We start from the raw sequence: 14,493 nt of genomic DNA on the forward strand, positions 1-14,493 counted from the left end.
CTATGTCTGACAAGTCCTCCATGACCAGGTCCAACTTCACCAAACGCATGACCTGCATAGCGGAATAGAAGAAAACCAACTGCTTAAAGCCCAACTTTGACAAGACGGAATGCTTGTTTTTAGGAACACAAACTCCCCTGGGACTCAAAATGGTGGGCATCAGAGCTTGGCCCTTCACCTATACCCTCTAACCATGCAAGAAACCTGGAAGTCATCCTAGACAACAAACTCAACATAGTCTTACAACTGAACGCAGTCAGTTCCTCCTGTTTTCACATGGTATACCTCCTCAGGAAAATCTTCAAATGGATCCCCACAAACACTCAAGCCCTAGTCACTAGCAGACTAGAATAGAGCAACACGCTCTATGCCAGAATCTCCAGCCACCTTCTCCAGTGACTTCAGACCATTCAGAACGCCGCAGCTAGACTTGTCCATCTCATGTCGTACACACATCGCACACACCTCAGAGAACTCCACAGGCTGCACATATACAAACACTGTCAATTCCAACTCCTAACGCATGCATACAAGGCACCGCACAACATAGGGCCAGCATACCTTAACTTCTGCCTTCACTGCCTCCAACCTACTACACTCATACGCCTAGCCTCACTCTCCTTCGCACACATTCCTGTATCCGCAAAAGCAGAATGGGCAGCCTAGCCTTCTCTCACATTTCATGGAACAAGCTGCATTCACACATCAGAGCCTCCTCCTCGCTTCTTGTTCCACAAGAGGTTGAACACTTGGCTCTTCAACTAACTCAACTTCTCGAGCAGACGACCTTCGCACCTGCTCCAGCGTTTGGATACTCTTCTGGTGATAAGTAGCGCTACACAAATCTTTATAACATACCAGCATAATATATGTATGACGGGAGCTGCGATTAACATGAATACTTTCACATAGGCATACAATCGGCCCCACAGCTGCACCCTTTTAACAAAAGAAATGCAGCAAGTGCAGGAGGCACTTGCTGCTGAATGTACTTGCCACTCTCTGTGCTTCACACACCACACTGTGCGCTCGAGGTGAGATAGGTGCCTGCGCTCCTTACAGGGAACATTGAATATAGCATAGCATAAGATCACCTCTGCTCTTGGGCATTTGCAGTGGCTCCTCTTAGAACCAAGAATCTCATTCCAATTCCTGAGTGTTACCCACAAAGTCCTTTATAAAACCAGCTCTCAATTTCTTATTAACTCTTTAGGACACTAGCAACCTATTCTTTGGTAGAATCAACAATTACCTTTTTTTTGCAGACAGCAGCTAAACTCTGAAATAAATTACTAAAGATACTATGATGCTCAAACAAGATTTAAGGCTCATCACATAGCTGTTTTTCCTCCATAGTCTTGTATATATGTTAATTCAAGAATATTGTACTTGATAAAGATTGTAATTATTGAATACAATATCTTTGTGTTTATATATGAGCCCAAGACACATCAATAATATTATACATTATTCTTATGGATATAAAAGATTGAAACTGAAAATGTTGTTTCTATAGGTTACGTTGGATGGTCACGACATTCGTACACTTAACATTCAATGGCTGCGCTCCTTGATCGGGATAGTTGAGCAGGAACCGGTACTATTCTCCACCACAATTGCTGAGAACATTCGATTTGGGAAAGAAAACGCAACAATGGAAGACATAGTGAAAGCAGCAAAGGAAGCAAATGCATTCAACTTCATCATGACCTTACCACAGGTAATGTCATAGCTGCCTAATGTAAGTTTGGAGAATGACATGACACATAACAGCACCAACACTATCGAAAGAGACATTGATATATTTAGTACTAAAAACTAAGCACTAAACAAAAACTTTGTATCAATCTGTCTTTCCATTCAGCACCAACATGAAGAGCTCACAGACTGGTTTTCATTTTCATGCTTAGTATCCACATTTTATGAGTAAAATTGTGAATGACTGGACTTTATTGACAATGATTCATTACAGTATGAAGAGTTCCTGGAAATATCTGATATGTATTAACTATGTCTTTATGTGTTTAGTAGACTCCTGAGCATTCAGAGGCTCTTTTGGAGGCCAGGTGGTGGCCCACCAACCCACCAGTTCAGTGACAGGCCTGGCTCCTTTCCTGGTAGAGGACTGTATGCCATTGTTAGAGATGCCCACTTTCCTTTTGTAAATCTCACTGCCTTCAGGGCAACCTCTAGAGAGGCATAGGATTCTCCCAACAAGATCACTGTTTGGCAATTTTTTCTCATTTTCAAAAGCAATCTTCCACAGTGAGGTTTGCTTTTGAAAAACATTTAAAAAAACAGATAGGGGTTTTCTCCACTCAGTTCAGGGTCATTATTTGATCACTGTTTGATTTCTTGCTCAGGACTGCCATGCTCGCCCTAAATAGGATGAGGTGGCGGCCACTATGTCCTGGAGGCAGACAGATCTTTGGGTAAGGGGTTTCAACTTGTGATTGCACTAGTGGAAACCCTGTAGTTCACTGGCTTGTGCTGGGATAGTATCAACTGTACTCGCCTACACATATTGCCTTGAGCAGGTACTTCTGTCTAATATGGTGGAGTAAGTGGCACACTCAATGAAAGCAAGAAACCATCAGGCAGGTTAGCAATGTTTATTAGCAAGCGAGGATTGTTAGCACTTGCACGCGTACGAAGCCTCCGGAATCAGTCCTAACTGTACTATTCCTAAACTGAAAAAACCCTAACGTTAAGACTTTTGGTATTCACAGAAGGCATTTAGAAGTCCTAAAGTTAGGAGTCCTAACTTTACCACTCCTAAACCGAGAAAAATCCTAACTTTAAGACTTTCGGTATTCACAGAAGGCATTTAGGAGTTCTAGTTAGGACTCCTAACTTCTGTGAATACTAAAATGAGTAAGTGCCTTCTGTGAATACCAAAATGGTAGTAAGTTTAGGATTTTGTCCTAAGTTAGTTCTGTGAATTGAGCCCTGTCTGTTCTGTATGTTATTTTTATGTTGCCAAGGGAGAACAGGCTACAAAGCTCGCCCTGAAGAAGACTGTGTTGGTTCCCTGAGATGTATAATATAAGCACAAATCCTCTGTGCTTCCAAGTCTTGTCTCTGTGTCAGCTCAGGATTCACATAAGCAGCACTGTTGTTTTGTTAGTATTTATGGAACATCACAACAACTCCTTCAAGCACTGTTAACTCATTGTTATCTAAACTCGTTGTGTTCTATTGTGGCGTGTTCAGTGAAACTAACAAACCTTAGCCCTAAACTCCCATTAATGCCTACTCCTGGGAGCTATCCCTACTTCTAGACGATATGCTGGCATGCCTACGTTCCTACACTTCTAAATGAGAAGAAGAACCAAGGGTTTGCAGTACAGATGAACCGCCATATTATCGTGGCTCACACTTTCTACCAAACTCTCAATGAGAGAGGAGCAGATGAATTCCTTTTTTCTGTAAATACTGTACTCATCTAGAAGTCGTAACTGTTATTTTAGGATTTCTGATAATTAGACTTTATATTTACAAAATCAGTTCTAAGGTCAAATGAATTTGAAAATATAGGTCTGTGCTTCCTTGCGCCTGCATTTCATGTGCAGAGCACAGTAGTCTGCAATTCACATGGTAAGTTGTGTGGCTTTCCCAGGGCATGTTCAGGTCCAAAATAGGCAAATAAGATGTGTACCAGGCAAATATTTTAGTGCAGTCATCTATGTACGAGTGATAGTTTCGAGTTGGCTCTTCCTACCCCTGATGGCCTGCCCACAAGTACAGTGAAAGCCAAATTATGCACATGGAGTCCATATTTTGTTTACACAAATTATTTTTGTGAGTTAGTGTATGCACAAATTAAATGTTTTTTGTAAACTGTGATAGCAGAGATTGGAAAACTCATATGGTGAAGCCTGCTCTCATTGTCAAGTAAGGTTGAAGTAAGTATACAACATGTGGCAAGAAATGCCCTTATTATAAGGGGGAGAGTTTTCCTCCTGAAAAATAGAAAAGCAGATCACATTTACACATGTGCATAACTGTAGTACTTATTAATGTGCATTGCTACCCTGAAGTCAATCTTCTTAGGTATAACTCTGTTCGAGTATGCATTCAAGTTTATAATTTGCATAAACGTTAGTGAATACTCATGGGAATTTTTGTTAATTCCTTATATTGCAGAAATATGTGTCTCAGCACTCAAGACAAGGGTCAGTTGTTCATCAGGGTTCTGTGAAATCCACATACTTCCTCCCCCTCTCTCCCTTATGCAGAGGTTTTTAGGTTTGAATGAACAGTTTCAAAAGTAGGCACCTCTGCCCAATCTGAGGATGACACATGTTATGTTATGTTGTTTTGCAGAATTGTAGAGCGCACTATTACCTGAGAGGTATCCTGGTGTTGAGCAAGTGTGTGCCTAGCCACAATTAGGGCTTAGTGGAACTACTCCAAAAGCCAGGTCTTTAGTTTCTTGCTGAATTCAAGAAGTGTGGTGACCAGTCCGTTTCATGCTTTAGTAGCAATGTAGGATAAGGCTCGACCATCATATCTGGTATTCCGTATGCATGGGATTTGTGCAAGTAGGAGTCTGGACAAGCGAAGGTGTCTGGAAGGTTTGTGAAAGCAGATGCAATTGGGATATGCAAGCATGAGACAGTGATGGCTTTCACTTAGGCCGTCATGTTGAGTTTGCTGTCAATGATGATCTTGAGATTTTTGGCATGGTTGCTGGAAGTGGGTGTCAAGAAGGGTCCCAGTGGAGCTCAATACATTTTGGTTGAATTTATTTTAGAGCAATGAAATACCAAACAATGTCACTTAATCACAATGAATGAACCATATTTTTTGGTAAATGACAGTGCCCCAGAAAGGAAAGGGGAGTGGGATAGCGTGATGCTGTGAGGGAAGAGGAAAGTGAGGAAATAAAGTTGGTGACAACTTGTGTATTGCGAAATTAATTCAAATTACAATACAGTTTCATGGCTTCAGATCTCTGAGCCGAAAAAAAGGGGGGGATCATAACATATCCCGACAGTTAGGTCAATTTCTGTTGACACAGAAATATTCAAATTAGTGCGGGAGTGCCAACTGAACAAAAGATGGAGGTAGCCGTCGACGTTTCGACCCCACGCCACATGTGTAGGCGTATCTAGTGCCTTACATCGGGGTCTTCATCAGGACAGGGTAACAGGGGAGCACTACAGTATCTAGAAATATAGAAACAAAAATACGGTATAAATTTGGAGGGCTAACAATCAATGTAAAGTTACCGTAGTGAGCGGTAAACACATTACTGCTGGTATTACCATGGTTATGTTGGGACAGACATTGTTTTACAACTTATTCAAATATTACATTATGTACACATTTTGTAAAAAGACGAGATAAATCACAAATTTAATACAATTAGAACATTTCTAATATTCTGTATGACCAATAAATGGTAACTATTCGAAAAAACGTATAGGTAAACATACACAGACACCAGCATCCTGACTGGGCCAGGGGAAACCAATGGTCCAATTGGAGTATTTTATCTGGCTTAACCTGTATAAGATGCGTGGTTTACGATGACATTAGAGCATCTTTTGGATCGGCTAGAATAGCATGCGATGGATAAAACAAATTGAATGAGCTGTAGAAAAAACTAGAGGGCTCAAGTCACTAACAAAAGTGGAATACAGAGAACGTACCTGCTCGAGTCGAGCAAGTCGCATGGCTGTGTTCACATAAGTCTCATTGGTTCCACATGTAATATCTGTTGGTGAGGGGACGAGTATTAATGTACTGACTACGATTACAAAAGGAAATGACCGACATCCTGTGGAGAGTGGGGCTTACCTTAACAGCCCGCGAAGGTAGGAAGTATCCTATGTGGTTAATGGTCATCGGCGGTGCGTCCCGACGGATCGCATCAAATTTGCCGCATCTGTAAGTAAAATAGGTGGGGGACCGGTAGTGAGATAAGGCCTCCTCGATAGTGTGTGGGGGCGTCTAGGCAAAGGGGATGATCTCACCTTCTTTGTAAATTACACGGAGCTCTGCATCGTAGCCTTCCCGCGGTTGCAGACTGCAAGCTAGTGGGCGGGGCCAATTGGATGGATTATGGAGAGAGAGAACGGACGGGAGTCCGGAGCGTTGCTAGGAGCAACCTAATGCTTTAAAGGGCTACTTCGGAATAAGTCGTGGAGACAAAGAAGGGACACCCGGAGCGTTGCTAGTAGCAACCTAAAGCTTCAAGGGTAACAAGGAGTAATTAGCGGCATTGGTTGCAATGTTGGACTGGCGGCCACAATGCTTGAACTGATCACAGTGTAATACGTGAAAAGTCTCGGATACAACGGCTATACATTTGCCCGAGGCCAATTCTAGAGACAGTGTAACATAAATGGAATATCAGAAATGGTCACTGTACGATAAAAATCAGATATCATTAAATTAGTGCAAATTCCGGGTTCCTAAAGGGAAATCACACAAAAAGGCCTGGATGAAGGCTTTCTATAGCAACAAGAATTCACATTTCTGAATCAAAGTCACCCACGGCTAGCAACTATATATACCTTGCCAAAGGTGCACAAAGGCCTCGACAATCCCTATAGTGTCCGGATGCGGATCAATGCTGGAACCACTCAATCAGTATATTGACTTTTTCCTGAAGCCTTTAGCCATTAGAACTAAGACATCCCTCCGGGATACAACCCAGGTTATCAACTTGATTGATCAAAGACCATTCGACCCAGATACTCAATTGCTAGTAACCTGTGACATAGTGTCATTGTACACAAGTATTCCTCAGCTTGATGCCATCGCTGTTATGGAAAAGGCACTCGATGCCAGGACGGCTCCAGTTCCAGTACCCACATATTTCATTATCGAACTCCTGAAAATAGCCATGATGAAAAAAAAATTTATGTTCCAACAAGAGTTCTTTTTACAAACCAAGGGAGTAGCGATGGGGGCTACTTTTGCCCCAAATTTGGCTATACTATATATGGACGACTATGAGAGCCGGGTCATCTTCAGTGACATGAACCCTTTCGGACACCACATGGACATGTGGGTCCGATACATAGATGATGTGCTCTGTCTATGGAATGGCACCAAAGAATATCTTATGTCATTCCATACATGGCTTAATACACAGAGCACAGATATACAATTCACCCTTGAGGCCAATCAGGCGAAGATCGCGTTTCTGGACATAACCATCTTTGTTAATCCTGAGACCAGACTACTTGAAACTACTCTGTTTCGCAAACCCACTGAGCGGAACTCATTACTTGAGTACAACAGCCACCACCCCAGGGGACTACGGGATAATCTCCCTGTGGGACAGTTCCTCAGAATCCGACGAAATTGTTCCTCAAAAGAGAACTATATGGTAGAATCACAAAACCTTACAGATCGATTGACAGCACGGGGTTATCCAACACGTTTAGTAAAACGGGCACGAAAAAGAGCCTGGTATAGCCCCCGGGAGCACCTATTGAATTGCGAAAGCAAGGAAGAGTCAGCCAATGAACGTGTCATCTGTGTTACCACGTTTTCCACCCGCAGCAATGACATTAAGAAAATTATCAATAAACACTGGCGGTTGGTAGCAGATGACATTGGACAACAATCACCACCATTACACTTTTTCAAAAGAGCACGTAATATCAGGGACCAGGTTGTACAATCATTCCTTCCAACACCTCCAAATCCTACAATCCAAACACTATGGCACCTTCCACCGATTGTGGGACACTCCAGGTGTGGATCATGCACGGCGTGCGCAACCACAATCCAAACCAAAGATTTGACGTACAGAGGCAAAACTTACGCATTGAAATCACATACTAACTGTAATTCCTCAAATGTAATCTACTGGATCAAGTGTCCTTGTGATTTAGCATATGTAGGCCAGACCCAGCAAAAGGTCAAAGCCCGTATTTTACAACACGGCAGCAGAATCAGATGTAGAGTACAGGGTGCCCCTCTAGTAGATAATTGCACTCTGAAAGGCCACACTCCAGAGACGTTACAATGGCTGGTATTAGAGAAGATCAACCTGGGCCCCAGGGGAGGGAACATGGCACGAGTTTTGACTTTGAGAGAATCTAAATGGATGACCATTTTGGATACCATCCGAAATGGCCTAAACGAGTCAGAGAGTAGCCATGCCCAGTTAGCTAGTTTTGGTCGCTAACCTTAGATAGAGACTGCCAAATCCCCTAAAGGGTACTTGAGGAGACTGCCGTAATTGATCGCTCTTGACCCTCCTGTGTGAGAGGTCCTGAGCACAATTTCACTAAATGATGTACGTGTTTTAATGTAGTACTTGATACTTCAGAGTGATACATATGTCGACCACCTCTACTGACAAATACATGATAATTGTTAACATCTTATAACTTAGACAATGCATTCCAGTGTCAGTTGTTTAAAAAGAGATCTTCACCCTCATGCTTGAGAGGTGCATCCTTTTATTAACATATCATTTGCACTGAGTCAATTGATATCTGTATGTCTATTTATTATACAGTGATCACTTCTATGAGTTCATACATGTCAATAGAGATCGATTTCACAATCCAGATATTCTCTTACTAGATGCCTTAAACAAAGAGATCTTTACCCTCGTGTCTGTAAGGTGCCTCTCCTTTCCCTTTAGGAACCCGGAATTTGCACCAATTTAATGATATCTGATTTTTATCGTACAGTGACCATTTCTGATATTCCATTTATGTTACACTGTCTCTAGAATTGGCCTCGGGCAAATGTATAGCCGTTGTATCCGAGACTTTTCACGTATTACACTGTGATCAGTTCAAGCATTGTGGCCGCCAGTCCAACATTGCAACCAATGCCGCTAATTACTCCTTGTTACCCTTGAAGCTTTAGGTTGCTACTAGCAACGCTCCGGGTGTCCCTTCTTTGTCTCCACGACTTATTCCGAAGTAGCCCTTTAAAGCATTAGGTTGCTCCTAGCAACGCTCCGGACTCCCGTCCGTTCTCTCTCTCCATAATCCATCCAATTGGCCTCGCCCACTAGCTTGCAGTCTACAACCGCGGGAAGGCTACGATGCAGAGCTCCGTGTAATTTACAAAGAAGGTGAGATCATCCCCTTTGCCTAGACGCCCCCACACACTATCGAGGAGGCCTTATCTCACTACCGGTCCCCCACCTATTTTACTTACAGATGCGGCAAATTTGATGCGATCCGTCGGGACGCACCGCCGATGACCATTAACCACATAGGATACTTCCTACCTTCGCGGGCTGTTAAGGTAAGCCCCACTCTCCACAGGATGTCGGTCATTTCCCTTTGTAATCGTAGTCAGTCCATTAATACTCGTCCCCTCGCCAACAGATATTACATGTGGAACCAATGAGACTTATGTGAACACAGCCATGCGACTTGCTCGACTCGAGCAGGTACGTTCTCTGTATTCCACTTTTGTTAGTGACTTGAGCCCTCTAGTTTTTTCTACAGCTCATTCAATTTGTTTTATCCATCGCATGCTATTCTAGCCGATCCAAAAGATGCTCTAATGTCATCGTAAACCACGCATCTTACACAGGTTAAGCCAGATTAAATACTCCAATTGGACCATTGGTTTCCCCTGGCCCAGTCAGGATGCTGGTGTCTGTGTATGTTTACCTATACGTTTTTTCGAATAGTTACCATTTATTGGTCATACAGAATATTAGAAATGTTCTAATTGTATTAAATTTGTGATTTATCTCGTCTTTTTACAAAATGTGTACATAATGTAATATTTGAATAAGTTGTAAAACAATGTCTGTCCCAACATAACCATGGTAATACCAGTAGTAATGTGTTTACCGCTCACTACGGTAACTTTACATTGATTGTTAGCCCTCCAAATTTATACCGTATTATTGTTTCTATATTTCTAGATACTGTAGTGCTCCCCTGTTACCCTGTCCTGATGAAGACCTCGATGTAAGGCACTAGATACGCCTACACATGTAGCGTGGGGTCGAAACGTCGACGGCTACCTCCATCTTTTATTCAGTTGGCACTCCCGCACTAATTTGAATATTTCTGTGTCAACAGAAATTGACCTAACTGTCGGGATATGTTATGATCCCCCCCTTTTTTTCGGCTCAGAGATCTGAAGCCATGAAACTGTATTGTAATTTGAATTAATTTCGCAATACACAAGTTGTCACCAACTTTATTTCCTCACTTTCCTCTTCCCTCACAGCATCACGCTATCCCACTCCCCTTTCCTTTCTGGGGCACTGTCATTTACCAAAAAATATGGTTCATTCATTGTGATTAAGTGACATTGTTTGGTATTTCATTGCTCTAAAATAAATTCAACCAAAATGTATTGAGCACCACTGGGACCCTTCTTTACTACACCATATAGCACCCAGGTCCCATGCGGATTGATTGGGTACAACGCCCCTTTTAGATAACTAATGGAAGTGGGTGTCAGGCCTAGCTCTGTTTGCCACCAGGTAGAGTTCCACGGTGATGTGCTCTTCCCAAAGATCAAGATCGGTCGTTTCGGTGTTCAGCTTTAGAAAGTTGGTCTTCATCCAGTAGATGATTTCAGTCATGAAGACATTGAACTCGATTCGGGGTACTGGGTGTCTTGTATGTGAGAGAGAGAATAAGTTACACGTTGATGGCGTAAGAGAGGAAGTTGATGTCATAAGAGTGGATGATGCTGGCTAGAAGGATCATGTATGCGTTGAAGACGGTGATGCTCAGGAAGGCCCCTTACAGAGCTCCGCAGATGAGTTTATGGGCGGACGAGGTGTATAGTGCTCGGCTGACTGAATGGAACCATCAGAGTGCATGTCCTTGGATTCCAACGTCACGTAGGCAGTGTCAAATGTTGCAGAGAGGCATATCAGGATGTGGGCAACAATGCCGCCTCTGTCCACAGTCATGTGACTGTCATTCGTGTCAGGGATAAGGGCAATGTCCGTTCTGTGGTTAGTATTGAAGAGTTGGTGGTCGTTGAGGTGTTCAGTGAGGTATCTGTTGATTATTTACTCTAAGACATTGGCCAGGAATGGTAGCGGAGATATTGGTCTATAGTTGGCAAGGTCCTCAAAGGGTTTCTTTGGCAATGGGAGGACAGTTGCGTCTTTACAAGCATCTGCAAAGTTCAGGGAAGAGGTGGATGCATTCAGAAACGGTGCCAGCATGGCATTGATGAGCTGCAAACCTCTGGAGTAAGCATGGTGGGGGCAGGGGTCATAAGGGACCCCTGAGTTCATGAATTTCATGGTGGCTGAAGTTTGGGTTGGGGTGATGATTGACCATGTGGTTACAATTGATTCTTCTGATAAGACCAGGAGCCGTTTGGCAAGGTCTGTTGGGTTAGGTTGCGGGTTGAGGTTGCTGTAAATGGCAATGATTTTGCTGCTGAAGATTTGAGAGAGATTGTTGCAGAGGTCCTGCAATGGGGTGATGTTGCAGGAGGCAGGGTGAAAGCTTGAAGTGTAGAAGAATGTTCAATCGGTGTTGTGTGGTGCAGAGAGGCAGTAGCTTGTGGTGCGACAGCTGAGTTAGAGAGCGCGGAGGGTCTGCAGCATAGTAGCTTCAAGAGGGGGAGGAGCAGAGTTCCTGGCACTGGGCGTGGTCCAGGTGCAGAAGACAGGTGACAACAGGTTTGCCTTTGGTGTATCACAGGGTCAAGGCTGATTTGCATATGGCCATGTCTGACCTGGGGTGGTGTGGTGAGCTAAATAACGATGGATTTAGGCCCAGATCTCTGTACTGGGGTGAATGTATGACATTGTTCTGCATTCTGTCCATCAATTGTTGTTTTTGCATTTGGTGTATCAGCTGCACTGCACTTGTTTACTGTGAGTCCATGCTGTGACATCCATTAAGTAGATCCTGGGAAAAGAGAGAAGTGATGTCACTTCCTATGCAGATGGATGATGGGAAATCCAGTGATGTCCCTTCCTCTGCAGATGGATCATGAACCATCTCTCCACCTCTGTCCCAATCCTCTTGCACAGCATTTTGGAACTTTCTATGATGGCAACTTTCCTTCAAAACGTCCAAAAAGTGCCCCTCAGTGATTGACTCCAAAGAGCTGGAAACAGGTCTTTTTTCTCCTTGGCTGGGTCTTCTGAGGCAAGGTGTGAAAAGATTATCAGCACATGCAGATTCTGTCCTCATACTCACCTTAACCAGGTACAGGCTTCATCACTGGCAAATGTCTCCCCTGCCCATGGAACACTATGATCCCTCAGCTGGCCAGCAGAGTAATTAACGTGTACCAAAAAGGTGATTCAAAGCCAGAATCTAATTTAAGAGCTAGTTCGGAGAGTTATGAAAAGCCTGAAGTGTCAGGAGTGAAGATATGAGAAAAACCAATATATTATATGAACTCAAGGATATGTGTACACCATGCTGGTGTGCCATCCTAGTTTCTAGGCCGAACTATGGCAAGTCTGCTGTTTGGTGCAGCTTTAATTTATAATGTGCATTACAGTGAAGCTCAATACACTTTTCAGTATCCTATGTACCCTATGAATGCCCCCTCACAATATAAGACTTACATAGGTTATCACCAATTCACGCAGAGCCCCTGTGTGACAGGCTATCTGTGTGCTGATACAGAATAAGTAGGACAATAGGCGTATTCACTCAGCCCGCACACGTGTTTACACATGTTCATGGGTATCCAGCCTAGAACCTCCTACTCCTTTTACACAGAAGTGGACTTTGCTTTAAAAGGTGGACAATGGTGGCTAGCACTCACAACTCGTTTTGACAAAGCTTACAGTTTTGAGACTCACACCAGCCATCCAAAAACTGGGTAGTCCAAAAACACCAGAGGGCGGAATGAGTTTGAAGCTATTCCCTTACAGGATAATTGACCAGAGTTTAGAAGTACTTACCCAACTTACTATTTGTCAGATGAGATCCTAAGGAATGGGCCTTTGGGACTTTCCTATTTGTTAGTAGTGGAACAGAGCAGGGGATGGTGGCTAACTCTCAATGTCAAATCCCTATGTAGATATCTCCACCATGGCACTGTATTATCCTATTAATATTTGCGCCTGTATCTTTTTGTTTTTAATTTAGTTATTGTTTAACTTCAAATTAAGTGCTGGAAGTTGTATTATGTAAAGAACAAACAGAAACATGTTGGTTCTATTGCTGGTTTTTAATACAGCACCACAAAACCTGTAAACAAAATCATACCATGCATTTTACTACTTGGAGAAAAACTGAAAATGTGATAATTCCATGAACTGATATTTGACCAAATATACATGAATGTAGCATGTGAACTTTATGGCTCATTGTAAAGGGTTTTATTTCAGAAATTTGACACTCTTGTTGGAGAAGGTGGAGGTCAGATGAGTGGTGGTCAGAAGCAAAGGATTGCGATTGCAAGAGCTCTGGTGCGAAATCCACGGATTCTTCTTTTAGACATGGCCACTTCGGCCCTCGACAATGAGAGTGAAGCAATTGTCCAGGAGGCTCTTGACAAGGTTCGTGACAATATTTTTCTTAAAAATGTGGATATTTTAAAAGTGACTATCTGTCTCATAAAATTGTTCAGTGTTTAGTAGGCAGTATGGGAAGCTAATATGTAGAGGAAACGACTGGACAGTATTTTCTTAGCTTAGAAAAAATATTTAAGTTAAAGATAAGAAAAAAATAAATGAGCCAAACATAGACTACATTATTGCCATTGAAGGGTGAGATTCATGCTCATTTGCAATACCATACAATGCACTGTGACAGAGATGTATTTATTTATGTTCAGTCAGTGCACGTTTGTAATCTTCTAATGTCATTGCACGGTGTAGTTAATGTTGAATGATAGTATCTGACAAAGGTATTAGCACCTGCTCTTATGCTCACAGGTCTCATGTAAATAAATGTTGTTCATACCGTCACTTATGGTATGTAGAGAATCCATAGTTTATTTCACCAAACATTGTGAACTCAAATTAATATCAATGACAGCTTGACAAATAATATTAACATAGATTCTCAGCAGGCTTTAATAGGCACTAGCACTAGACAGGGAATGTTGCTTTTGATCATGCATACCAGAATGCTTAAATAGCTGGCACTAACTACTGCTGTTCACTTGCATTCCAGTTTCAGTGGCAGGCAAATGAAGAAATCTGAGAAAGATTGAGTGTTGTTTGCCTTTCTAGAGTGAAAATTGGGGATTGAGGCTAAATGATCAAGTGCCCACAATCTGTTCGTTTTTTTGCTATTGCCTCCATTATATCTAGGCCTGGAGAAATGTAATTTATGTCAGCATAATTATGCATAATTTTCAGAATTGCGTGTTATGCTTGTTACATGCAATGCCAGAAATTACCCCATTATGATATGGTGCATAATGACATACCTACAGTAGGCAAAAAAAATAAAAATGTGACTGTTGTCTCATCCCATCAGTGAATAGCGATATTTATAATCTGGTATTCATGATAGTGTGTTGGGTAGTGTGGAACGGGATATCCCTGCTTAGAACTGGAGAGCGGGGCTGAACGGCAGTTACTGCATGGCCAGTGCA

At 42.5% G+C, this 14,493-nt stretch overlaps 1 protein-coding gene across 1 annotated transcript in view; it reads left to right on the forward strand.

Moving 5' to 3' along the window:
- ABCB11 (ATP binding cassette subfamily B member 11) overlaps positions 1 to 14,493 on the forward strand; it is a 404,070-nt gene that overhangs the window by 239,994 nt on the left and 149,583 nt on the right. The window contains exons 15-16 of the mRNA XM_086948098.1: positions 1,517 to 1,720; positions 13,277 to 13,447. Of these exons, the coding sequence (XP_086804224.1) occupies positions 1,517 to 1,720; positions 13,277 to 13,447 (375 nt within the window). The remainder of the gene's footprint in view (positions 1 to 1,516; positions 1,721 to 13,276; positions 13,448 to 14,493) is intronic.

Source organism: Lissotriton vulgaris, unplaced genomic scaffold (genome assembly GCF_964263255.1).
Source record: "Lissotriton vulgaris unplaced genomic scaffold, aLisVul1.2 SCAFFOLD_1578, whole genome shotgun sequence".
Lineage (NCBI taxonomy): Eukaryota > Metazoa > Chordata > Amphibia > Caudata > Salamandridae > Lissotriton > Lissotriton vulgaris.